The sequence below is a fragment of the Azolla caroliniana genome, unplaced genomic scaffold (genome assembly GCF_043228905.1).
Source record: "Azolla caroliniana isolate FFs.n. ecotype wild unplaced genomic scaffold, voAzoCaro1.0.p SCAF_10, whole genome shotgun sequence".
NCBI classification, from domain to species: Eukaryota; Viridiplantae; Streptophyta; class Polypodiopsida; order Salviniales; family Salviniaceae; genus Azolla; species Azolla caroliniana.
In genome coordinates, this window is record NW_028230445.1 from 8,952,568 (window position 1) to 8,979,274 (window position 26,707).

General features: G+C 40.3%; 1 protein-coding gene across 1 annotated transcript; it reads right to left on the reverse strand.

Moving 5' to 3' along the window:
- Positions 1-6,100: 6,100 nt before the first annotated feature.
- On the reverse strand, positions 6,101-18,044 carry LOC147858985 (uncharacterized). Its single transcript, XM_087325453.1, has 5 exons — positions 17,761-18,044; positions 16,603-17,533; positions 7,020-7,115; positions 6,740-6,876; positions 6,101-6,644 (listed from the first exon to the last, which is right to left on the reverse strand). The coding sequence occupies exons 1-5, from the start codon at positions 18,033-18,035 to the stop codon at positions 6,476-6,478; spliced, it is 1,608 nt and encodes a 535-aa protein (XP_087181579.1). The 5' UTR covers positions 18,036-18,044; the 3' UTR covers positions 6,101-6,475.
- Between the last annotated feature and the right edge of the window lie 8,663 nt (positions 18,045-26,707).

The window sequence follows — 26,707 nt, forward strand, 5'->3', positions numbered from 1 at the left end:
CCCCCCCCAATCGTTTCTTGTCCATGTCATTCCCCTGCATCCATGTAATCTTCCTTTACACTAGTGCAAATTTGAATTCCATGCAATTCCATCCTTCATTTTCTGGGTAAAAATCAGTGAATGAATCCGTGTAAATGTTCCCTGTACTGCCGGAAATTTCAAGCGAAGATATTATGTAACTCCATGGTTTTGGGTAATCAGTGAATGTATCCATGTAATCTTCCTGTAATGCCATAGTTTTGAGTAATTAGTGAAATTTTGCATCCATGTAATCTTCCAGTACCACTGCCCAAATTTTGAAGTGAAGATTTGATGTGATTCTATGGTTTTAAGTAAACACTATGATAAGAATGCTTAATATAATTACATCAATCTGTGTCATTCCAATCAATGTAATATGGGGGCTAGTTATATTGAAATGAGCACTTACATGAACGAATTGAAAGCATGTATGGGTCTGTGTGAGGGGATTCAAAGATGTTCATGGACGTTGTTAATTCATAGATCCAATCTAAGCACCACATTGGGTGTCTTTTGCACTGTTTTTCTGTATACGTTTCTTTGTAACATTGAAGGAAAAATAACGTCTTCTATCACAATTTATGATATAACAATTGCCTTTCACACTTCATATGGACATTTCGAGTACACGATTATGCCTTTTTGTTTATTGTGCCTCAGGCTTTTTAGCATATGACATTGAATTATATTTTGCTTGTGTCAAACATCTTCACAATAGATAGTTGGAATGATCTCCAACTATAAAAATAAACCACAAACCCAATGACTCTCATAATTAGATTATGTTTTGAAAGGAATTGCAAAATGTTAGGAAACAGGTTCCCAGATGGGAAGAGGAGCACGAGTCGAAGAAAAGGGGGAACCGAATCGGTTGACAGCAACTCAGCCGAGACCGAAAAATCAAACCGATTGTTCGATTCGATCGTGGCCAAAAATCGAATACGAATCAGTTGAAGCCGACTCGAGGCTATATCTGTAAATAGAGTTAATGTGCCCTTTGTGGGCTATATGTATTTCTAAGTAGCCTTGAATGTTGTATTAGTATAAATACATCTAGGGCAATCATTATGTTTGATGATGGTCATTGTTGTATAGTTGTTGAAAAGTTATAGTTGGTAGTTGCTTTTGTCAGACAAAAATTTAAATTTACAAAATCTAGTAGCAAAGTTAAAGTAGGATGAACTACGAAGGAAAAGAACGAGTTCACAACACGAGGCTAGCCACATGGCCAGGGCAGCCTCAATGAGAAATAATTGAGCCAACTTTGCGAAGCAGAAATTCCAACAATTTTCAAACAACCAGAAGTTTCAACAGAAGAACAAATGGAATGGAATGGGAGGCTTGACGATATCTACAATCACATGTAGGTATTGTAATAAACAAGGTTACTTTGAAAAAGATTGTTGAAAGAAGCAATTTGATCTTAAAAGGAAAGGGAAAAAGTCTTATCCTCAAATACATAGTGCATCATTACAAAATGATAATGTGAGCTATTGTGAAGAAGATGAAGAAAAAAAATTATTCAAGCTTTTACAAGTGATGCAAATGAAGGTCAAGTGAATCAAAAGATAGGCAATGACAACCTTTGGTTCTTCAACACTGCGGCGACACATCACTTGACAAATAACAGAACTCTTCTACATAACTATTGCCCCCTTCCACAAGCATTGCAAGTTACATTCTGCGACCATGGCACAAAAGTTGCCATTGGCAAAGGGGAAGTACACTTGTCTCTAAACAAATCAAAGACAATAAGCATTCCAAATTTGTATTATGTTCCAGGTGTAATGAGAAACTTAATATCCGTAAGTGAAGCAACCAAAAATGGAACAAGTATACAATTGAATAATAATTTTGCGGTTATTTCTCATGAATTGCCTACTGGTGAGATGTTAAGAGTAACTCGCCCTAAATCTGGAAGACTCTATCCTTCGCAAATGATGGACAAAACTCCTATACAAGCACCCTTTGCGTCGGGCGCTTCACACATTGATCCTACAATGCTTTGGCATCATCGACTCGGGCATCTCAACCCGAAGGCGATGAAGACTGGTCAAGTTCATAAATTATTCGAAGGAATTCCAATGAAGTGATTTAGCTATATATCTATATGCGAGGGATGCATCTACGGCAAGCAATGTCGACAACAGTTTTCCAATAGGCAAACAGAAAAGGACAAAAAGACCACTACAATCAATTCATTCAGATTTATGTGGACCGATGCAATCTCTATCAATAGATGGTAACAAGTATTTTATTTCATTTATAGATGACTTCACAAGATTCACAGTCTTATATATTCTTAAGGAGAAATCAGGAGCATACAATGCATTTACAAGTTACAAAGCATATGTAGAAAATCAATGCCAACTTAAGATCTCGACTATTCGTACCGACAATGGAGGGGAGTACTTCGTTGATGAATGGACAAGGTTTTGTGAAGAAAATGGAATAAGCGATGAGCGAATTGTACCATACAACCCACAACAGAATGGTATAGCTGAGCGCAAGAATCGAACCCTCTTAGATGCATGTTGAAATATGATTCAAGTTGCCAGATTGCCTCTTCGATTCTGGCAAGAAGCAGTTGCAACTACATGTTACCTACAAAACCAATCACCACATAAGATACTTGGTCTTGAAACATCATATTCACATTGGTTTAAGCATAAACCAAACCTTAGTCATCTTCGAGTGTTTGGTTTGATCGCTTACGGTCATGTACATGCAAACAAAAGGAAGAAATTAGATCCTCACACAAGAAAATTGTATTTGATTGCATATGGTGAATCTTCTAGAGTTAAAGCATACAAGTTATTTGATCTACATACACGCAAGTTTTTCTTTAGCCGATCAGTCATATTTGATGAAATTAGTGTACTTGAGCAACAAAAACAACATGAGGTATGCGACTTTAAACAAAATTTAAAGATTGATGATCTAATTACTCCAAACGTTTCCCAAATAGAAAATTACGGTGATCCGATCACAAGGAGTGTCCTGAAGCAATTCCAACATTGCAAACACACAGAAGTTCTAGCAGAAGATGAGGATGTAGGAGTAACTCATTAAACCTATACAACATTCCGACCTACCCTCACAAAGAAGGATTCAGATCATCGTGCAAGGATCATTTACGCGAGAAAATGGAAAATGAAGACATACACAAGATGCAGACAATAGATAATGAAAAGAAAAATTGGTCGTGGAAACCTCATCAAAATCGCGAAAGTTATCGTGACATTTTAGTGAAGGATTTAGAAAGAGTACCTAACATAAGAGAAATTCGATGGTGAATGAAAACCCCAGAAAGTCGACACAATAAAGAAGTCGAATTCATCTCCGCATCAACATTTATGATGAAGCCGCATGAAGACGAACATCATCGACATGATCAACATGATAATCCTCCACAAGGGGAGGGGTAGAGTGGAAATTAAAGTGAAAGAGGGGAGGGTAAAGTTAGATTTAGAAGAAAGAAAGGGGGAGGGGTAGAATAAGATTTAAGAGAGAAGGGAGGAGGGGTAGCAGCGGAGGGGTAGAGTAAAATTACGAAAAGGAGGGGTAAAAGGGGAAAAATAACAAAGTGAAAAAGGAGAGGGAGTAGAAATAGGGGGGAGGGGTAGAATAAAATTAGTGAAAGAGGGAGGGGTAGAGTGAGAATAGGAAAAAGGGAGGGAGGGGTAAAACGGGAAAAATAACAAAGTGAAAAAGAGAGGGAGTAGAAATAGGGTAGAAGTCAAGTGGGTAGGGGTAGAGTGAAAATAGTGAAAGAGGGAGGGGTAGAGTGAAAATAGTGAAAGAGGGAGGGGTAGAGTACAATTTAGAAGAGAGGAAGGAAGGGTAGAAAGCAAAAAGGTAGAAGTCAACGACGGAGAGTAGAATGAATTTTATAAAAGGAGTAGAGCAAATTAGAAGTAAATAGGGGGGGAGGGGTAGAGTGACAAATTAGATAACAAGGGGGGAAGGGGTAGAGTATAATTACAAGTGGGGAGGTGTAGAGTGAAAAAGTAACAAAATGAAATTAAAGAGAGGGGGAGATATAGGAGGGGAGGGGGATAATGGGATAATGAAGATATAAGTGAGAAACCGAGAAAAGGGATGGAGGTGTGTGTATAGTAGGGCAACATAGAGAGGATGTGTTTATATGTTGGCTACCACATGTAGGCTCGTGCATCACGTTACAAAGAGGAGGGAAGAGATATGAAAGCCAGCTACCAAATGTAGTGCCATGCTTGAAATTAGGTGGGGAGGGTAATGTTTTAAGTTGCCAATTCCATGTTCCTTGGAACTTCAACTTTTATGATATCCAAATGTTTCATATGTGAAGGTGTAATGTATAAGGTTGGTGATGAAGGGAAAATTGTGGCATCTCACAATATAACTCCATTAATTGTCTAACCCAAAGAAAAACTATTGAACATCATCACAATCCATAGAACCATCGTGGAACAGGTGAATGTCCATATGGATATTTAACAATCCCAAACAATTTGACAAATGTTATCAATCTCTGCTTGGACAATACTCCATCTCATTTAAAGCTGAAAGCTTATGCCTCTTTTTTATACAAGCACTTCAATTACTTTTGAATGTCATTATTATCACAAACTAAGGCACTAGGTTGTGCTTTAAGAAAAGGAAGTTCGATGAAAATTTGGTCAAGGGACCAAATTCAATAGTCTACTAAACTTCACCTACACATCATCCAAAGGGACTCTTGTAGTTGCTAACAATCAAGCTCTACACTGTTACAAGTCGATGATGAATTGTTTATAGTGGGACCAGTACTCATGACATTTATTCAAGTTTGGTTTTCCTTTCTTTCTCCCTCGTGTTATCTTTCAAGGTAGCAACTCACAAATTACAATCCGTTAAAGATCTAGTGTACCTAGTCTTGTTATTCAATTTAGAATGAAAACTTAAAATAAGGAAATAATGCTTATGTGTCTATGTCCAATCAATCAAATTGTTTTCATGTTGAGAGAGACTTATGTCAACTTTCATATTCTTGGTAACTAAATTTTTTCCAAACCTTTGAGAGCTCTACAACCCATTGAGTGAATTTTTCATACATAATCTAGATATTGCTTGGTGCTTAGAGATTGAATACATATATATCACACTATTACAAAGTTGAGCTTTTGAACCCATGACGATGAATGCCAAAACATAAAAATGCCATCCAAATTGAATATATATCAATTTCTCATATGAAATAGTAAATCGATTGGTTCCAACTCCAACAATAAATCAAAGCCAAAATATTCTCAATGTCCTCAAATCTGCTCTAAAAGGTCTTCTATACAAACCCATGTTTGTAGAATGTTATCATCCTATTCCCAAAGGGTGTTCACATAATGGTCATCAATTTAACAATTGTAATCCCCAAGTTAAGATGGAAATATACAATAATCTTAGTAAATTAACCTAACTCAAGAACTCCAAACATCCTAAAGCGTAATGCACTAGCACAAGAAAATTAGGGTGAAAATCATATTTCTATTGCATATGTTTCAACTTTCATAGAAGCTTCCAACTTTTTCATTCCCTCCAATGCCCACTCACTATTGATTGAGACATCACAATTTCCAACACGAATAAATTCCTTCATAATTCTTTGCCATATAGTACATTGCACCCTACTCCGTGTTTATCAAACCCATGATTACATTCTAAGCTCTCACGTTGCTTCCCCAACTGTTCCTTAACGTTTGAATTACAGAATTTCTGCTGTATGTTCATATGATTTGGCTACAAGTTTTGAGATTTTTTGTTATGTCATAAATTATAATTGGTTTGAATTACAGGATTTCTTAGTATGATCATATGAATTGATTCAGCTACAAGTTTTGAGATCTTTTGCTATGTCATAATTGGTGCATACTTTTAGGTAGATATTTTGGTTTCATCAGATTTGGGCCCTTCCCTACCCTACGTCTTCTCTAGAGACAAAAAACTGCCAAGAAAACTTTACAAAATACTCAAAAAAACTACCATAAACTGACAATCATATTAAGATAATGTGAGAAATTCAATGCATGGAATACTATTTATCGCACATGACAAATCCCATAAGTCAACAGAAAACACATACAAAGTACTTTTATTTCAAAAGCTGCATTGTATATTATCTTCTTGAACAGAATGGTTTGCAAGCCCATGTTAAAGCAAGGGAAAATGAAAAGAAATGAAATGGCGATATTCTTAATGAGTAATGCAAGGCAAAGATTGGTTTATTTAAACTCTAAATGAGATGACATAAAAGGCCATTGCAAACTCTTTGTGACATCGATCCACATTCCCCTTGGACAAACCACGTGACAACATCAATACAGTTTCCAGCATGGGGCATATTCATGGACATGTGCATGAATCATGGAGTGATGTACAGGTTATAATCACCATAATTGAGTCAGGACTTTTAGAATGATATACACTAGTTTAGTGGATACTACTCGATCTTCTCCTCACCAATCTCGTCCTCCAAACGGAAAACGTCAGTCTTTACAGGCCCCCTTTCCCTGCTTGCTTCTGCATCGATGGGTGGACTTGCCCCCATGCTTGTTAGAGCAATTGTTTCTTCCTCGTCAAAATCATCCGGTCCTTCTGAGTATGCATAACTGTCAAAGAACATATGCTTGTAAACAAGTTTCGCATAATGTTTGCAAGCTTGTTTAACAAAAACTTCAGCATATAAAAATCAGAAAATGCTTACCGTGTTGCATTCTTTGATGGAGCCCACAACCAACATACAATAGATAAGAGTATAAAGCTTAACATATTCCAAAAGGCTGAGATGATCCATTCACTTTGCCAGCGCTCGCCAAATGCATATGTTGCCTTGAAAAAGAGCTGTAAAACTCATAAGAAACACTTGAGTTATATGCTTTGTAAGAATGCCACAGTATAAACTCATTAATTTTTCATTAGGTAAAGATATATGTCATTCCCTTTCAACCTACAAGATAATCAACATTTAGTGGATCTAAGATTACCTCATATCCAATCCAAGCAATTGATACAACCACAATCACTGCCAATGTATTTGTGAACTTCCTGTAAAGCTCAAGTTTTGCCATAAGTTTCCTGACCTATATGTTAAATATAAAAAAGCAGTAAGAGCCTGTGGAACATGCAAGGAGAGTATCCTTCACAATCCAAAAAGAAAAAATATTCTTCCCGAAGGATCCATAGCATATTTCTCATATGCTAACTATAGCAATCAATGATTGTGCCTAAGAAAAATGCTGAAACAACAAATAAACCAATTAAGAAAATAAATTTTCTGGTTCAAGATGATGGTGTGCAGTTTGTTATGCATTTGTCTCAGCACATCACTGAGAAGTTAGATTTCTAATATCCTCCTAGACCCCGTCACAATCCAAAAAGAAAAAAATAATTTCCCAAAGGATCTATAGCATAGTCCTCAGGTGCTAAATATAGCAATCAATGTTTGTGCCTAATAAACAAGAACAGATTTCAAATGCGTTATCAAACACCCACGAAACGTTTTATGAAAGCATACGATCCAAAAGTGGATGGATGGGCATAAAAAGAAGTGAAATAACTGAAGATAAAATATGCTGAAACAATAAATAAACCAATTAAGATAAAAGCATTTTTGTTTCAAGACAGTGGTGTAGTTGGTTATGCTAGAAATATTGAGAATCGATTAGATAGGTATATAGAATTACAACCACAGAGATGGATATATGAAAACAAAACTTCTATTACATATGAGAGTAACTCACAATGGTAGTTTACCCATGCACTCACACCTTAGAGCTTAGATGGGATCTGGACTAGCTCACTACAAAATTAGTGGGGACTGATGATCAATCCAACCATTGTATAAGAAAGTGGATTATATTCTATGTTTGGTCTGAGTATAACACTAAATGTGCAAGTCAGTTGATAGTAGTGGAGATATTACTTTTCTATCAAATTGACTTGTCATTTAATATGACCCAACTCCCTAGATATAGGCTAGTGCTAGATCGTACTTATCTTGAAGTCAATGGCACATACTTCAAGACTTAAGTACATTGTAACTTGCCCACAAAATATTCTAGTTGACTTGATTAGCCAATCCTATTACCTATTTCACTCTTTCCTAAATCCATTGTGTCCTACGCATCTACGGTTTCCTAGATTAACACCATATCGACCCATATGGTTGAGTTGCACACTAGCTGCTCCTCATTTGGGGCACTATCACAAAATGTGCACTCTAAGAGCACATATGGGGATAGATTTACAACTTGGGGCTGATCATTGATTACATTTAACACGCTGCCTCAATGGTCAACCCCTTGAGGTTCACTTGGAATTGGGCCAACTCCTAATCGTCGAAGGTGTTATTGTAGTTGTTCTGCTCCAAGCGCCTTTGTGAAGATATCCGCAGCATTTTCTGATGTCGGACAGTACTCAAGCTCCACAGTCTCATCATTTATTAGTTCCCGCACATAGTGATATTGAATCTCTATGTGTTTAGTACATGCATGAAATACGGGGTTCTTGGCAATGGCCGTGCAACTCTGTTTGTCACACCTCAATACCGTTGCCGTCCTTATTGGAACCGCCACATCCATAAGGATTCTTCTTAGCCAAACTACCTCGCATGCCACTATGCATGATGCTTTGTATTCTGCCTCTGTTGAAGATAGTGCCACTATTGGTTGTTTTTTACTACTCCATGAAACAGCTCCAAAGCCTATTGAAAAAGAATATCCAAAAACTGATTTTCTGGAATCACTATCTCCAGCCCAGTCGGAGTCACAATACCCACTACGTTCATCAATTGTTGGCTTGTAGAAGATTCCGTAATTTAAAGTACCCACAATGTACTTTAATACACGTAGTGCAGCTTTCCAATGAGTCTCCTTCGGCTTGTTGCTGAATCGACTCACCACACCGACCGCAAAACAAATATCCGGCCTAGTGTTGCATAGGAAAATTAGACTTCCTACTAGCTGTCTATACTTCCTTATGGCAACCATTGGTGACGGGTCTTCTTGGGATAGCTTGCAGTTTGACTCCATTGGAGTCGACTTCGACTTGCTGTCTATCATCCAAAAGGTCTTCAAGATCTCTGTTGCATACTTTCTTTGTGACATGAATATGCCAACCGAGGTTTCCCAAACCTCAATTCCAAGGACGTAGTGTAGAATCCCTAAGTCTGTCATTTCAAACTCAGTTTTCAAACACTCGTGTTTGGCCAATACACTCTTCATGGTCACCAATAAGTACTAGATCATCCACGTAAATGATGATGATGACTTGTTTTCCGTCCTTCATTTTGACATACATACTTGCATCCGAAGCACATTGCTTAAAGTTGATTGATTGTAAGAAGCTGTCTATCCTCTTGTTCCAAGCTCTTGGTGCTTGCTTTAGACCATACAGCCCCTTCTTCAGCTTGCAGACTTTGTTTTCTGAATTCGGCATCTCAAACCCTGGTCGTTGTGTCACGTATACCTCCTCCTTGAGATGCCCATTCAGAAATGCTGATTTGACATCCATTTGATAAATCAGCCATCCTCTTGAAGCAGCCAACGCTATGACCATTCGAATTGTTGTCATGCAAGCTGTCGGAGCAAATGTTTCTTGTACATCGAACCCTTCAAATTTGGGAGTATCCTTGCGTTACTATCCTGGCCTTAAATTTCTCCAAAGAACCATCAGCTTCATACTTTACTTTCCACACCCACTTGGTGCCTATCACCTTCCTCTTTGTTGGCCTCTCTACCAACTCCCACGTGTCATTTTTCATGATGCTATCATATTCTGATATCATCACCTCTTTCCACTTCGGGTCAGCCATGGCTTCCTCCACCGAGGTCGGCTCACTCATTGAGCCTATGATGTCCACCATCAGAGCCATGTTGACAATGTGGTCAGAGGTTCTCCCTTACTCCTGTATTCTTCTTGATCTTCATAATCCATCAGTTGAAGTTTCAGGAAACTCAACTTTAGGAGTACGGTCATTGAAGAATTGTTGAGCCCACTTAGGTATTTTCTTTACATATGGCATTGGCATAGGCTGAACTAGGGAGCCATTACCATCAGATGGTTCAGTTTCCTTTTCTAGACAGTGGGTCGGGATTGGGTGGAATACTTCTTCGGTTGATGAGATAACTTGTGAATCGCTGTTCTCAGCTAGCTGTGGTCGTTCCTCATCGAACACCACATCGCGGCTTGTCAATATCTTTCTTGCCTCTGGATCGTAGAGTCAATAGGCCTTTGACTCTTCACTATATCCGAGAAAGGTAGACTTCTTGCTTTTAGCATCCAACTTCTTTCTGCTCACATCTGGAACATGTGCGTAGCACGTACACCCAAAGGTTCTGAAGTGCAGCACTGAAGGTTTCTTGCCTGAATAAGCTTCTTGGGGTGTTTTCCCTTGAAGTGCCTTCGTGTAGCTACAATTGAGGATGTAAACTGCTGTATTCACTGCTTCAGCCCAGAATGGGTCGGGCAGCGCTTGTGCCTTCAACATACACCTAGCCATCTCGACAATCGTTCGGTTTCGACGTTCGACAACGCCATTTTGTTGTGGGGTGTAGGCAGTTGTAAGTTGGCGCTTAATTCCATGCTCTTTGCAATACTCACAGAATTCTATTGATAAGAATTCTCCACCTCGATCAGAGCATAACTCCTTCACTAGCTTTCCGCACTCCCGCTCGACAAACTTATGCCATCTTTTGAATATTTTAAAAGCTTCAGCCTTCTCCCGAAGGAAGTAAACCCACGTCTTTCTACTAAAGTCGTTGACTACTAGCATATAGTAGAGAGATCCATTGCAGGAATCACCATTTTTCCAGAGAGGTCGATGTGTATTAGTTGTAGAGGAGTCTTTGTCCGATTTTGACTCTCTTTTGGAATGGCTGATCTTTGATGCTTGCCCATCATACAAGCATTACAAACATGACTTAAGTCGGATAAGGTTGGCAACCCAACTACCATATTCGACTTCTTCATCTCCTTAAACACAGCAACATTGAGATGCCCAAATCTCTCATGCCATTGCTTTGTGTTAGTACTTGTGTTGTGGTCAGTAGAAATTGTAAACGCGCTCAGCTCATAGAGATTGTTGCACCTTACCCCTATTCCTACAACCTTGCCAACAGAAACTGTTATTTCTGCACCCGACTTCTTGAATCAAACATCAAGACCCTTGTCGGTCAGTGCAGAAATGGACAATAGATTCTTCTTGAGATCTGGCACGTACAACACTTGAGAGAGATGCTATGTCCCGCCGGTCGTTGCTTTGAGGGAGACGGTTCCAGTTCCTTTGGCTTGACATCGAGCGTTGTTCCCGACCACAACATTGATGGGCTCTTGTAGAGGTGTCCAAGAGCTGTACCAGTCACGATTACTGGTCATATGTCGGGATGCTCCACTATCGAGAATCCAAGAGTCGTCGACAACTTGAGTGTCAACTGAAGAACACACTTCTTCAATTGCGACCCATAACTCGAGCTCACCTACGACATTGTTGGCAGACTCGGGCTCTCTCCAAGAAGTCTTACTAGAACCATTCTTCTCATCTACCATCTTCTTCCGACAATCCTTGATTGTGTGACCATTCTTGTCACAGTAGAAACACGATCCATTGGACTTCTTCTTTGGTATCCTATTCGCATTGTTTGAATTGGATGCCCCTTTACCCTTAGTCCTAGAGACAAATGCCGAATCTTCCCTTCCTTCTCTTGTCTTCAGCCGAATCTCCTCTTCAAGCAGCATTGCACTTAATTCATCAAATTTTAAAGGAATGGGTCGACCCTGAGTGTTCAATGCTGTCACAATGCCATCATACGTGGAAGGAAGAACTCGAATGCACCGACGAGCCATATCCTCTAGAGAGACGACTACTCCAACAGCCGCCAGCTGATCTTGAAGATCCTTAATCCTTTTTACAAAGGATTCTACTTTCTCTCCATCAGCGAGCTTCTCTGCAGCAAGTTGATTTTCGAGGTTTTGTATCCTTGTATAGTTTCTGGTTTCATATTGGCTGGCCAATATGCTCCAAGCTTCATGTGCCCTGGTTGTATGTTGCATTAATGTTAGTACAGAGTCACATACACCAATGACTATGGTACACAGCGCATCAGCATTCCTTCTCTTCCAGGCTCGAAGTAGATCAGCATTTGGAGGGATTGATGTGGTAGGGTGTGCAGGGTCAAAGGTCACCATGGGCTTAGGGTCTCCTCCTGTGGGTCCCATGATTGTCTCCAACAACTAGTCGGAGTCCAAAATGGCAGACATTTTGAACTTCCATAGAGTGTAGTTGGTTCCATCTAGCTTTCCATCAGACAATGGAGGTGGGCGAATGCGCAGTGGAGCAGGTGCAACATTCGTGGACAAGGCCATTGATACTCTCTCTCTCTCTCTCTCTCTCTCTCTCTCTCTCTCTCTCTCTCTCTCTCTCTCTCTCTCTCTCTATCTATCTATCTATCTATCTCTATCTCTCTGTGCTGCTAAACAGCAACTACCCCTATATACCTAATCTAGATCAACCTCTCAGCGCTGATACCATGTTAGAAATATTGAGAATCAATTAGATAGGTATATAGAGTTACAACCACAGAGATGGATATATGAAAACAAAACTTCTATTACATATGAGGTAACTCACAATGGTAGTTCACCCATGCGCTCACACCTTAGAGCTTAGATGGGATCTAGACCAGCTCACTACAAAATTAGTGGGGACTAATGATCAATCCAACCACTATGTAAGAAAGTGGATTATATTCTATGTTTGGTCTGAGTATAACATTAAATGTGCAAGTCAGTTGATAGTAGTGGAGATATTCCTTTTCTGTCAACTGACTTGTCATTTAATATGACCCAACTCCCTAGATATAGGCTAGTGCTAGATAGTACTTATCTTGAAGTCAATGGCACATACTTCAAGACTTAAGTACATCATAACTTGCCCAAAAAATATTCTAGTTGACTTGATTAGCCAATCCTATTACCTATTTCGCTCTTTCCTAAATCCATTGTGTCCTACGCATCTACGGTTTCTTGGATTAACACCTTATCGATCCATATGGTCGAGTTGCACACTAGCCACTCCTCATTTGGGGCGCTATCACAAAATGTGCACTCTAAGAGCACATATGGGGATAGATTTACAACTTGGGGCTAATCATTGATTATATTTAACAAGTTATGCATGGTTCGTCTCAGCATTATCACAAAGTAGTTACATTTCTGTCTCCTCCTAATTAAGCCATATGGATGTTTTATACCGCTAATATAAAGCCTGCTTTCTAGATAGAGAAATGGAATAACAAGAAATGTTATAATAACATCTTCAAAAGGCTAAATGAGACCAATAAGTTATATTTTATCCAGTGACATTTGAAAAACGGTTAAGAGTTTGTGCCTATTATCACAATTAAATATATAAGACAATTTACTAGAGTGAATCAAAAATAGAAACAGGCAATCATGATGAACCTTTTTCACAGCTAATATAAAACTGTACAAAATTACATGAAACATTATCTTAATGACTTCAAAAGGCTGAGTGAAAGCACATATGTTATATCTGCATGCTTATAAATCAGCTAATGAAAAACCAAGGTGATTCTTCTTCTTTGAAGCAATATGTCGACAAGAACTACAATTTCTCCAAATGACAGGAGCTTAATACTTGGCTAAGAATGTAGAAAGCCAACCATTGGAGCTTAAGCATGAAGAGACTTAAGAGTACATTACTCCCACTGTTGCTCTTCTTCGATTGCCTCTCTTTCATCTTTTCTTTGTTATCATCAATCTTCTTGCCCTTTTCTTTCCCATTCATCCATTTGTGGCAGTCACATTTAATGTGACCCTCCTTACCACATTGATGCATTCTACATCTTTACCATGTGATTTACTGTGGTCTTTGCTATCAGATTTGGTTCTGTTGTGACATGCCCCTAGTATGCAAAGCAATTATATGTGTGCATGTGTGTGTGCGTGTGCGTGTGCGTGTGCGTGTGCGTGTGCGTGTGCGTGTGCGTGTGCGTGTGCGTGTGCGTGTGCGTGTGCGTGTGCGTGTGCGTGTGCGTGTGCGTGTGCGTGTGCGTGTGCGTGTGTATGTGTATGTGTGTATGAAAGTTAAGTGTTCTAAGGGTGTGTTCACGCACGTGCATGACTAAAAGGCACAATGGCCTTTCCAACAGTGGGTGGGAAACGATTTTGAGTTTTCCTATTTCTTTGTGAGCACTATGGGGCATGCATATGTCTATCTACCTCAGTCTCAATTAGAATCTCTTCTTTGAGAAGCAATAGCTAGTTCCACTCATAATTTTTGAGACCTCCGCAATATTTGGAGGGTGGTAAGATCTCAACATTGAGGCCATTGTTGTTGAACCACTTCATCACTTGTGACTACCATGATCCTTTTGTGTCCTCTGTTGTTAATGTTTGCTTCAATACTACAAGTGTATTCGTAGAATTCTTTGAGGTGAAATGGTTCGAACCTCAATGGCAAGGTTCACGGTCAAGCCTAATGCCTCTACCATCATGGGGGGTGCTATCAACTCAGCACCAAATGATTTCATGGGAGATGGATGCTTTGTTAAATACCATCGGTGACAACATCATGACTAGTGGATGCTCTATTTGTGTCCACACGTACATGGGGAGGCTTGGAGCCCATATGATTGCACCGTACATCAGGGTATCCATGGTGTCAAATAACCATACTTTGATAAAGGGCTCCTGGAATTGCCCCTGGTGGCATTGTTCTAGCATGGTCAGACCTGCATATGCCCGAGTAAATCGATCCTTGGTAGTTTGGGTTAAAAAGAAACACCCATCTATCCTTGTAAATGTCACTCCTAGATATATGTAAGAATCCACAGCTTCAACCTGCCCTCATTATAGGGCGAAGAGACCTACGAGCCCCTTCTCTTGACAAAAACCATCTAGGTCATTGAAATGATGTTGTAGGTTTCCAATAGATACAAAGACCAAGATTATGTGGTCAGCGTAAAGAAGAATGTCAATGGAAGTACATAACACGTCAATTCTCTCCCCACCTCCCCGTGTCATGTAGTTCATTACCTAGTCGATGTATGATATGAAGAGTGTAAGGGAGGGTCAACACCCTTGCTTCACACCAATGATTCACATCTCCCTCACACACTACATAGCAAGCTAGGGCAGCACGAGCTTTATACATATCAGGAGACACACACATGTATGCAAAGTTATAGCAGAATAGATCTGCAACTTGTGCCAAAGGGATGTGGAATCAGCGGAACATTATGTTTGCCATGGTACTGTTTTTATGAAACAACACGGGTTTAGATTACTATGCAAGGTAATGGAATATGAAGACCAATGATGCTTGGAGCTATTCTCTCAAGAAACTAAGAGATAAGAGGGATTGGTTGCTAAAGGGCAACAATATAGCCATTAAACCTCATCGGCAAAGAATCATCACAACCTTCTTTGGAGCAATGATCCCTCTTTCCTATGCTACAAGTCAATCAAGGACAACTCAAGGTGGATTGCGACCACAAAATTGAAAGGAGTTACAATAGATTGGGATGACATAAGCAAAATACCATGGCACCATCATCCTTGTTATTGAGAAATGAACATCATCATCACTCCACAGTAAAGGTGCTTTCCTCTCTCTAGAGATTCCTCCATCTTGGATCAGCCCATGCTGGAGAATTTTTTAAGGCAGAGACTTCAATCCATCTAAGCTCACAATGTTGAGTGCTTAGCTAACAAGAATATCTAATACCTTAGGCAGTTTACCAATCTCATTATATTTAGTTTGGCTGTGTTCTCAAAGATGAGACCAAATTTTAAGATATAATCTCTTGTTCAGTCTCATAGGCCATTTTGATCTCTTAAAAGACGTTTACGTATCATTTTCAAAACTGGCAGTCAATGTATCAATACTAAACTGCACATAATGAAAGGATATAAAACATATACAAAAAAGAACTTGGGCCCATGATGGAAGTGACACAGAAGAGGACTAAAAAAACGTTATAGCTTAGAGATCAAGAGGCTGAAAACTGGGCCAATCTCTATGCATATTTAAATTATTCCCTTAATTTCTTTGAATCCTGGTAAACTTATATGCATCCAATGTCTATAAGCTCATGGGATGATAGATTTTCTGAGATGCTACAAATTCACAAGCTAAAATGACCTCTAGCTTGATGAGATTAAGAGAGCAATATTAATGTTTTCTTAGAATAATAAACAATGCATCCTATGTATGGTAACAAACATTTCATTAATTCTAAATCAAGAACGTCAGATTCTCACAATATTTTCCTCAGTACCTCAATTGATGCCAATACCTCATAGCAAGGAAATATTTTTAAAATGTCCAATTAATTCTTAATCTAAAAATAAAAAAAGGCTTTGATTGCACAAACAGTGCAAATTAAATTATGAATTAGAACATGCAAGACAAAGTCAAACCCGTATATGATGCTTCACATATGAAACAATTAAATTGAATCGCAAGGTGATGAATCAAAAATGCACGCTATGTGTCATCTAGAAGACTCATGGTCAGATGAGTGAGCCTACGGAAAAGAAACATACCAGCAGCTTCTCCAATGTTTTGGAGAGTGAGATGAATATCCACATGATGAAGACTGCATCCAAGGTGGCCACAGGAAGCACAAGCAAAAGCTTTTCTTTCCTAGGCATATCATTGATAGACCCAACATGCTCAACAACATCAAGTACTTCTGCTGCAACAAAGTAAGTGGCCCCAAGAAATAGCACTCTTGAAGTTAGACCACCAAGAGTGGGTCGCACAACACCATAACCCATAGAAACTATTAAAAGGAGGCAACGAGCAATAGTCTTTCTTATTACTCCAAACGTTACAGCCCATAAAGTAATCCCAGCTGGCCTATACCCTGTCGAATTGAAATTTGTGTAATCAAAATACCACAATGCCATTTCGAACATGCCAAGTGCGATGACCAAACTGATATAGTTCTGCAACTGCAATATGTCTTTCCAAAATCGTGCATATTGGAAAAGCCACAGAACGCCAAGTAGAAGATATGCAAGAGACAAAAGCCCATAAAACTTCATCAATGGTGCGAGTCTACCAGGCAAGTAACCAGTAGGGTTTTTCCATATTGTTTTTCCACGAACCACAGTTCCATAGAGCTGAGGATCACAAAACATGAAGTACAAATTGTACATTCCAGATTTCTTGATTTCAATGGGATCATTTTGTAATGTGGTCTCAACTTTGTTTGCACTGAAGTATATAGGAATGGAAATGGGCCAACGATCCTGGTCAGCTCGAACGATCACCTCCCCGGGTGCACAACCATCACTATCAGCTAACTCTTTGCTACAACAGAGCGCATATGGGAGCGCATCATTTTTACTGCCAATCTTATCCCTGTCCTCTACTTCAAAGATAATAGCTTGAATGAGCTGGGTTCGGGGTTGCATATCAGTATACTTGCGTGCAGCTGCTTCAGGGCGCCGAAAAGTTACAGATTCGAACCTGATGGGCAAAACCAAAAGATCCAATTGTACTAAATTACTCACTCCATCTTCTCATGCCAAGGAGGAAAACGTGAATCGTGCAATGGATTGCTCCCAAAACAAGGAAAAAAAAGAAAAGAAACGGGTAGATCTAACGAAACATGTGTTAAGGAAAGCATGACGGATAGCTAATGCAAAACGAAAGAGAGACAGAGGGGGATGGGGATGGGGTTTGTGGTGAGAAACCTTATGGAGGAGGAGAAGGAGGAAGAGGAGGTGGATGCGAGCATGCCCTCGCTACCCCCGTTGAAGACGAAAGCATTGGATTCATTGGAGAAGAAACCATCGACGTATTCATGGACAGAGGATCGAACAGGAGCCCACAAGGCGCTGTGGAGCAGGAACAGCGAGAAGAATCCCCACCCTCCTCCTCTGCAGCCTCTGCAGCCTTTCATGGCTAACTCAGAATGTCTGAGAGAATATGTTCCTTCATACCCTTCTTCATAAGTCCATACATACATAATGAAGGGAAGGTATTTAATTAGATTGAATGTGTGTATGTACTCAGTACATATAATGTGTGTGTCTTTCTTATGTGTTTGCTACGGGAGAGAGAGAGAGAGTCACTCCCAAAAGGTCATGGGTTCAAATCTCATCCATTCCCATTCCGAACCTAAAGCATCTATATCTCATGTTATCGAGAATTGCCATACCATTTGCTTCCGGCATTCACATGGTCAGGTAAACATCATGATGCTTGGGGATTTTATTCAAAGGGAGACCCACAAATGTAAACATGATATGGTTGGGGTATAGAGCAACCTTGTGCTTATGTGGAATACCATGTCGAAGAAGATGAAATGAAATTTGAATATCTTTGTTACTTTGAATAATAACACTTTAGTCGTCTTGGGAATGTATGTTGAGTTAAACTTGCACCTCTTTTACATATATGTGTAGGTAGGTAGGTAGATTCGAACTTTTCATTATCGCTTGACAAGCAAAAGATCTTGTTGTAAGTTAGTCCCCTTTCTCTTGCTTCGTTGTCACCTTCTTTCATTTTCCATGTTATGGGTTACAACTCTTCCTTTTCTCCTTGTTATTCTCTCTTATATAAGGCAAGAAGGTTTATTGATCGTATTCAACCTTACCTCATTACTAACATGAGTATTAACTCTCGTAGAGCCCTAACACTCCGTCGCACTCGATCACACAACTGAGGTATTGAAGTTTCATTATGGAATCAAAATCAGCCAAATATAAAGGCATGTAAGGTATGCAAGGAAGGGCTAGTACAAGATGAGTATCACTTGCTTTCTACATGCTCTACATATAGTGCAATTCGTAAAAGCTACGATGATATATTAAGAGGGGGTGATTACTTGAGTGTCACACAAAAGAGAACACGTAGAAGGTTGAGCTCATATGTGTATGCCTTATTCACACATTGAGACTCGGTGCTTCAAAGTATGAATATCCCTTCTTAGGAAGGAGACATACACCAATATAACTTTTTGTAGTTGGGTCCTATGGGTCGTTGGCCTCTCTATGGACACTAAAAATATCTAATTTATCTATGTTATCACTATCTTTTTTCTTCTTCATCATTGTTATTGTTCTTCTTCCTCCCCCTCTTGCATACTTGTTTTGCACATTCACTCATCTCGGTCTTCATCCTACTCATCATATTTCATCAACTTAGGTTTAATAACTTCTATCTTCTTGAGGATCTTTATCCTCTTGCCTACAAGTGGAGTTTGGGTCTCGTTTCTATCTAACTCATTAAGGTAGAAACTACCTTTTTGCAAACTTCCTATTAGCATTGCACTATTTGTTGAGGCTATTGTTTATTATCAATACCCAGTCTCCCTCTTGAATTTTTTGTGGCCTTACTCTCTTTATATTTCATCAAATCGTGGTTTGTTCTTGATCTATGCTTCTATTAGTTTCTTTGTCACCCTTTCTACATCTTCAGCCCTACATGTGAGTCGCACAATCCTAACTACAAGCAAGTATTCTCTACTCATTTCTAACTCCCAAGGAAGTACTACCCATCTGGTGATCGTCTCTTCTTTAACATAATTATCTTTTGTCCTGTTGAGAGACAAGCTCGACATGGGCCGGCCAATTGAAGAAGCTGGAAGCCGAAAGCCGAATTGGACGAAGGCAGATCGGCCAGGCCCAGATTAGACGAAGGCCTGGATCAGCTGGAAAAGCCGAAAGCTAGATTGAACAAAGGTTGATCGGCTAGGCCGAATCGACAAGGAGCCGACAAGCCGTTAGGGCCGATATTCCTATTCATAGTAACATGAATATTTTTTGGAGTCGGTGTTAGATGCTCAATTATGAGCATTCAAGTACTTGTTAGTACTTGAGTCAGCCTATGTTAGAGGCTTGTATAAAAAGTGCTCAATGAGCACAATTGTAAGCATAGTTGTTATTGGTTTTAGGGTTAGGGTTAGTGATAATTATGATAGCATGATTATAATGATGGGTGTGATGATGGAGATAAGCATTGTGGAATTGATGATGACAGGATGAGCATTGAGAAGCATTGCGGGGTGGGGGGTGGTGCCTAGAATGGCTCCACCCCCCTCCCAAGGGGGTTCAACGTTAAGGGGAGAGAGAGAGAGAGAGAGAGAGAGAGAGAGAGAGAGAGAGAGAAAATGATTATTCATCTTTTATTCATTCCCCATAAGGGGTTAAATAGTACAAGAGGGGGTAGATACATAGGGGTGTAAGCCCCCTCGAGCATTCATACTGGACACTCACTCACACCTCCTCGTATCCATCCACATGCACACACGTGTGCATGTGTTCACATATGTATAGACTCACAATTACATTTATGCCCCCTACACATACACAACAACATCATGATAACATTCGACCCTCGCTCATCACACTTGACTCTCCGTACATCTCGTACGGGGTAACAATAGTACGTAAAATTCGTGTTCGTCTAGCATAACATTCGTTTTCCCACGTTGGAAAACGAATGCGAATGTTATTCAAACATTCTTGTGTTTTTTTTTCCCCCATTTTTTAGGCTTATTTACCTCATAATAAATAGTTAATCCAAAAGTATGGTATTTATCATTCTTTGAGGGTATTTTTCTTACGCGAATGTGAATGCACGTATGGTACGTATGGTTGTAAGTACTGAGTCTTTTCTTGTAATAGAATTTTGTTTGTTGTCAACTCACTCAGTCTCTTACTCTTACCCTTACTGTCTTCTGTTGTCCGTCCAAGCTGCCTGTGTCTCATGTGTTGAGTATTGAAGTTGATGTTGCGAAATAAGATTGAGGACTTGTTAGCGAGTCTAGCAAACAACACAAGTAGTGATTAAGATAGAGATATCAATTATGACAAGATTCAAGAAGATAAAAAATAAACACTTTCACGGAGAGAGAGAGAAAGAAGAAGAAAGAAAGATATATTAATGTCTTCTAAGGCCAAATAAAGAAGAAGAAGAGAGAGAGAGAGAGAGAGAGAGAGAGAGAGAGAGAGAGAGAGAGAGAGAGAGATGTGCTCAAAGAAAACTATCTTAAATTAACCCTCGAACTCTCTTTTACAAGAACGGTTGTCTACTTAAATAGTTAGGTTAACTGTGTTCACACTAGGGATACAAGTTTGAACAGGTCGGCCTTTTATGCCAACAAACTCCCCCGTAAAAGGATTACTCTGTCTACATACAACGATATGGGGCTATCTCCCCTGTAAGCTTAAATTTAAATTTAATTTAAACTATAGTGTATGTTACAAGACAATCGGCTAGTGGCCGAGTCAGCTGATGTTTGAATTAGATAGTAGTTGATTCGACTTTTGGTCTCTAAGTCATTGTCTCTCCGTGCGTGCTGGTTCTCCTGCTCTCTAATGGATCGTTGATTGGTTTTCAGTTCCATTCAACCCTTGATCGTCTCCTGTCCTTTTGGTCTCTTCACACTCAGCTGTGTCTTCAACCTTCAAGCTGACTAGCTCCTTCAACTTGTCTAGTCGTGTTGTTCTTGGACTTACCTTCTACCCTTCGTTTAGTGCTTCTTTGCCCCCTTGCTCGTTGTAGTCCCATATGTCCTCTTAGTTCATTGAAGTGTTGATCTAGAAGAGGCTTGGTCAGGCTATCAACAATGTTCACCTCAATATCCACTTTCTCAATCAGGCTATCAGGCTTGGTCAGGCTTGGACGCCGAGCTTCTTGTCGGTGATGAGCTCCCAGATGTGATGGTACGTCACCTCAATATGCTTTGTTTTAGCATGGTATACTGGATTTCGGATGAGGTGTATTGTGCTTTGTGAGTCGCAATCGAGGCTTGGCGTTAGATGGTCGATTCGGCCTTTAGCCGAAAAGTCAGCAGACAATCGGTGCAACCACATGGCTTCCTTGTCTACTTTCAATGCGGCTATATACCTAACCTCTGTTGTCGAGAGTGTCATGTAGTCTTGTAACTTCGACCCCCATGATATGGTGCCGCCTCCATAGGTGAATAAGTAGCCAGATATTGACTTCCAATTGCCTGGATTGCCAACATAGTCGGAGTCAATGTGTCATGAATAGTACTAAAACATAGACAGAATTAGTACTAGAGAAGGGAAGTACTATTAGTACTAAGAGGACGGGACTGCGTAAGACTCTTGAGAGAGGGAGAGAGAAGAGCAGAGAGAGAGAGAGAGAGAGAGAGCGAGGACGAGAGAGAGAGAGATGATGATGATAACAAATGAAATATTATATCAAAAGTAAGTACAAAATGGCTATGAGGCTTAAGACTGGCGTTGAACCAATTTGGTTCAACATAATGCCTTGTGCCTCCTTTTATAGTGTTCTCAAGAGGAGTCCTAAAGCTTCTAGAATGTTCTAGAGAAATTTGGAGTATACATTAATTTCCTATAATAAAACTTAAATGAAAATAATATCCTACGTATTACAATAGATGGTATAATGGTCAAGAGATCGACCCATATAACATAAGGTCATGGGTTCGAGTCTTGCCATATCATGACACTATCCCCCCTTTAAGACGACGATTGTAATGAGTTGGCGCTGATTGAGGACCGGGTTTGTCCGGATACTGTCGGTGGAAATCAGCAAGAAGATCCTGAGCATTGGCGACATGCTCGACGGGTTCCCAAGTACGTTCACTCAAACTATAGCCAAGCCAATCGACCAAATAATAAAGTTTGTTGTGAACAAATTTCGAGTCGAGGACGACAACAACTTCATACTCCGGGCCGGCGTCTAACTCAAGCGGGGGCGGTAGTGGTGTAACATGATCGGGAATAGTGTTTGCTTTATAAGGTTCAAGAAGAGAACCATAGAAGACCGGATGTATATGAAGATGCGGAGGAAGATCAAGGCGGAATGTGACATCATTAACCTTACTAGTAATACGAAAAGGGCCGAGTCGTCGATAATCTAACTTGTCACACGGTCGAGTAGTCTTGATGTGACGACGTAAGAGCCATACTCGATCTCCGATGGCAAAAGAGGAGGGAAGTTGATGACGATCCGCATAAGTTTTCTCTGTGTGTTGAGCATGACGAAGATGAGTAGAGAGATCCATCTGGATCTTGCGTAGACCGGATGTATATGAAGATGCGGAGGAAGATCAAGGCGGAATGTGACATCATTAACCTTACCGGTAATACGAAAAGGGCCGAGTCGTCGATAATCTAACTTGTCGCACGGTCGAGTAGTCTTGATGTGACGACGTAAGAGCCATACTCGATCTTCGATGGCAAAAGAGGAGGGAAGTTGATGACGATCCGCATAAGTCTTCTCTGTGTGTTGAGCATGACGAAGATGAGTAGAGAGATCCATCTGGATCTTGCGTAGCCTCTCCAAATGATCCTCGGCACCAGGATTGGTAGGTAGCTTCGGGGGTCGATCACAGACTAGCGAGGATGAGAACTAGTATAAGCGTAAAATGGGGAGACCCGAGTCGAGGAGTGAATAGCATTATTATAAGCAAACTCCGCAAAGTGGAGAATATCAGCCCAATCGTCTTGCTGATAGCTCAGAAAACACTGGAGATATTGTTCCAGCGTTTGATTTGTTCGTTCTACCTGCCCATCGGTCTTGGGATGGTAGCCGGAGGAGAGGTTACAAGACACCTTGAGTATCTTGAAGAGGTGCTTCCAAAATTTGGAGACGAATTGAGGTCATTGGTCACTAATGATACTATTTAGGAGGCCATGATGCCGAAATACCTCATGCATGACAAGGGCAACAGTTTCCTCACTAGTGATGGCCTTAGTACACGACACAAAATGTGCCATCTTAGTATATCGATCGACGACGGTTAAGATAGAATTGAAACCCTTCGAGACCGGCATATCTGTGATAAAATCAAGACAAATAGACTGCCATGGCTTACTTGGAATGGGTAAGGGTTCCAACAAGCCATATGGATGATGTGCCATATGGATGATGTCGTGGCATCTTTGCTCGACAGTAAGCATCACAAGTCCGAACGTAGTCGTTGACAAAACGTCGCATATGGGGCCACCAAAAAAGATCGTTGAACTAGATCCAACGTCTTCGTACTACTGAAATGTCCCGATGTATAGGTGTCGTGACAATTTTGGACGATTTGAAGGCGACATGAGCAATCGGGAACATATACGAGCTTTTTAAAGAACAATAAACCATCATGATATTTGAATTGTCGGTAGTCCATACCGGGTTGTTGAGACTGGGAGCAGGATGCCCGAGAGGTATTAATGTGCGCTAGAATGGCTTGAGCAAAACTCTTCGTCTTCAAGTTAGCACGTATGGCATCGATAATCTGGGAATCTAGTGGAGTGTGAAAAATCCGCGTTGTGTGCAAACGTGTTCGTCCCAAGATTACTTGCTTTTGATTATCAAACGCTGGATCACTAGGAGGAGGTGCAAGATATGAACGCTGCAATAGTGCATCTACTTTTCCTTGCTACTTCCCCGGCCGATATGTGATTTTGAAGTCAAAACGCGTGAGGAATTGGGCCCACCGAGCTTGTCGTTGATTTAGTACACGAGCGTTTTGGAAATAAGCAAGATTTTTGTGATCACTGAAGACGATGACCTGATGTGGAGAGCCCTCTAAGAAGTGCCGCCATTGCACAAATGAATCCATGATGGCTAATAACTCCTTGTCATGTATCTCGTAGTTGATTTCTGCGGCATCAAATTTGCGCGAATGGAAAGCCACAAGATGTAACTCTTCTTTATCTCCTTGTTGAGAAAGGATGCTACCGAGGGCGAAATCCAATGCGTCGGCCTCCATGATGAATGGTTTGTTTGTATCCACATGAGCTAGAATAGGAGTTGATGTAAAGGCTTTCCTAAGATTCCTAAAAGCCATGTCGGCTTCATTGGACCAAAGAAATGTCTGTCCCTTCTTCCTTCTTCGTAAGTTGTGTGAGAGGTAAAATAATCTTCGAGTAATATTGTATAAACTTGCGGTAGAAGTTAGCAAAACCTAGGAAACATTGTACATCTCGTAATGAACGTGGAGTTTGCCACTCTAGCACATTTTTGCCTTTAGCCGGATCCATGGAGATGCCCTTTGAGGGGATGACGTAGCCTAGAAATTCCACTTGCTTGCAGTCAAAGCTACATTTTTCTAGTTTGGCATAAAGACCATTCTCTCGGAGTCATTTTAGTACTAATAGTACATGAGAATCATGCTCTTCCTAGGTCTTCGAATAAATCAATAGATCATCTAGATAGATGATCAAACAGATATCCAAGAGGTCTTTGAATATATCATTTTCCATGTGCTAGAAAACTGCGGGCGTATTGCTTAGACCGAACAACATAACGATATACTCGAAATGCCCATACCGCGTGCGAAAGGCAGTCTTCCATTCGTCTCCCAGTCAGATCCACACGAGGTTATACGCTCCTCGTAGATCGATTTTTGTAAAAAACTTGGCACCTCGTAGATCGATTTTTGTAAAAGACTTGATATAAGAGGAAGTGCATACCTATTCCTGATGGTGACCTTATTCAAGCCGCGGTAATCAACGACGAGACGAAGTGATCCATCTTTCTTCTTGACAAAGAAGATGGGTGCACCGGCCAGAGATTTCGAATGACGAATAAACCCGCTTGCCAAGTTCTCCTCTATGTAGGCTCGAAGGACTTCTAACTCGGTTGGTGACAAGTTGTAAATTGGTCCCCATGGTGGCTCAGTTCCTGGTTGTAAATCGATGAGACAATCGTAGGGACGATGATGAGGAAGAGTACCAGCTTTTACCTTGTCAAATACATTGGCATAAGGATGATATTTCGCCAAAAGTTGCACTAAGGATTCCTTCTTAATATTGCTGGAAGGATGTACTGATATTGCAAATAGAAACATTGCCTCCTTGTGTCCTTCTTCGTGTAATTGATGGAGTGAAATGGTCAAAACTTGATGAGTAGATTCTTGGGGTTGTCCATAACAGACTTCTCTTGTTCTCCAATCTATGTTTGGATTATGTAATTCAAACCAAGGTAATCCCAGGACAATGGGATGCTCTGGACTACTAATTACATTAAATGATACCACACACACAAAACTACCTAGGAAAAACTGAACAAGTATACTATTGTCTGCAATGCTTCAACCTAGAATTCCAGCGTCAGTTTGGATTTCCAGAGCATTGTCGTCACCCTTTCTTGGATTGTCCGGTTCATTCGTTCCACCGCGCCATTTTGCATGGGGTTATAAGGAACGATCTTTTGGTGTTAGATACCTTTGTCGGATAGGTACTGTTTGAAGGCGCCTTTTCTTGCAACAACTTTTCTTTTTCTTCCTTCAATCGGTCATATGCTTGATGACCCTTCCGTAGATTGTCCTCGGCTTTTCGGAGGTTCTCTGTCGTTTTCCGTTGTTCTTCCTCCGCCGCCTTCTTCAGGTTTCGTTCTCTAGCCCTTAAGGCCTCTTGGGCTGCTAATTCCTCTCCTAGAGTGGTGAGTTCTTGTTCTTGTGCCTTATTCGTATCTAGTGCTATTTCAGTTACCGGCGTCTTATTGGTCTGTTCATTCACTGGAGCCTGTTGTATGTATGGCTGGACTAGCCGCAACACAGGTGTCTATCCGACACTTCTCCAAAGGGGTGGTAGGGATAGGATGTTAATACACGCGTATGATAATTACACTTAAGCACAGACGAAGACAAGATTAAGAAGCATAAGCAAAACTATATTAATTCTTCGCCACTTCATTACAAAA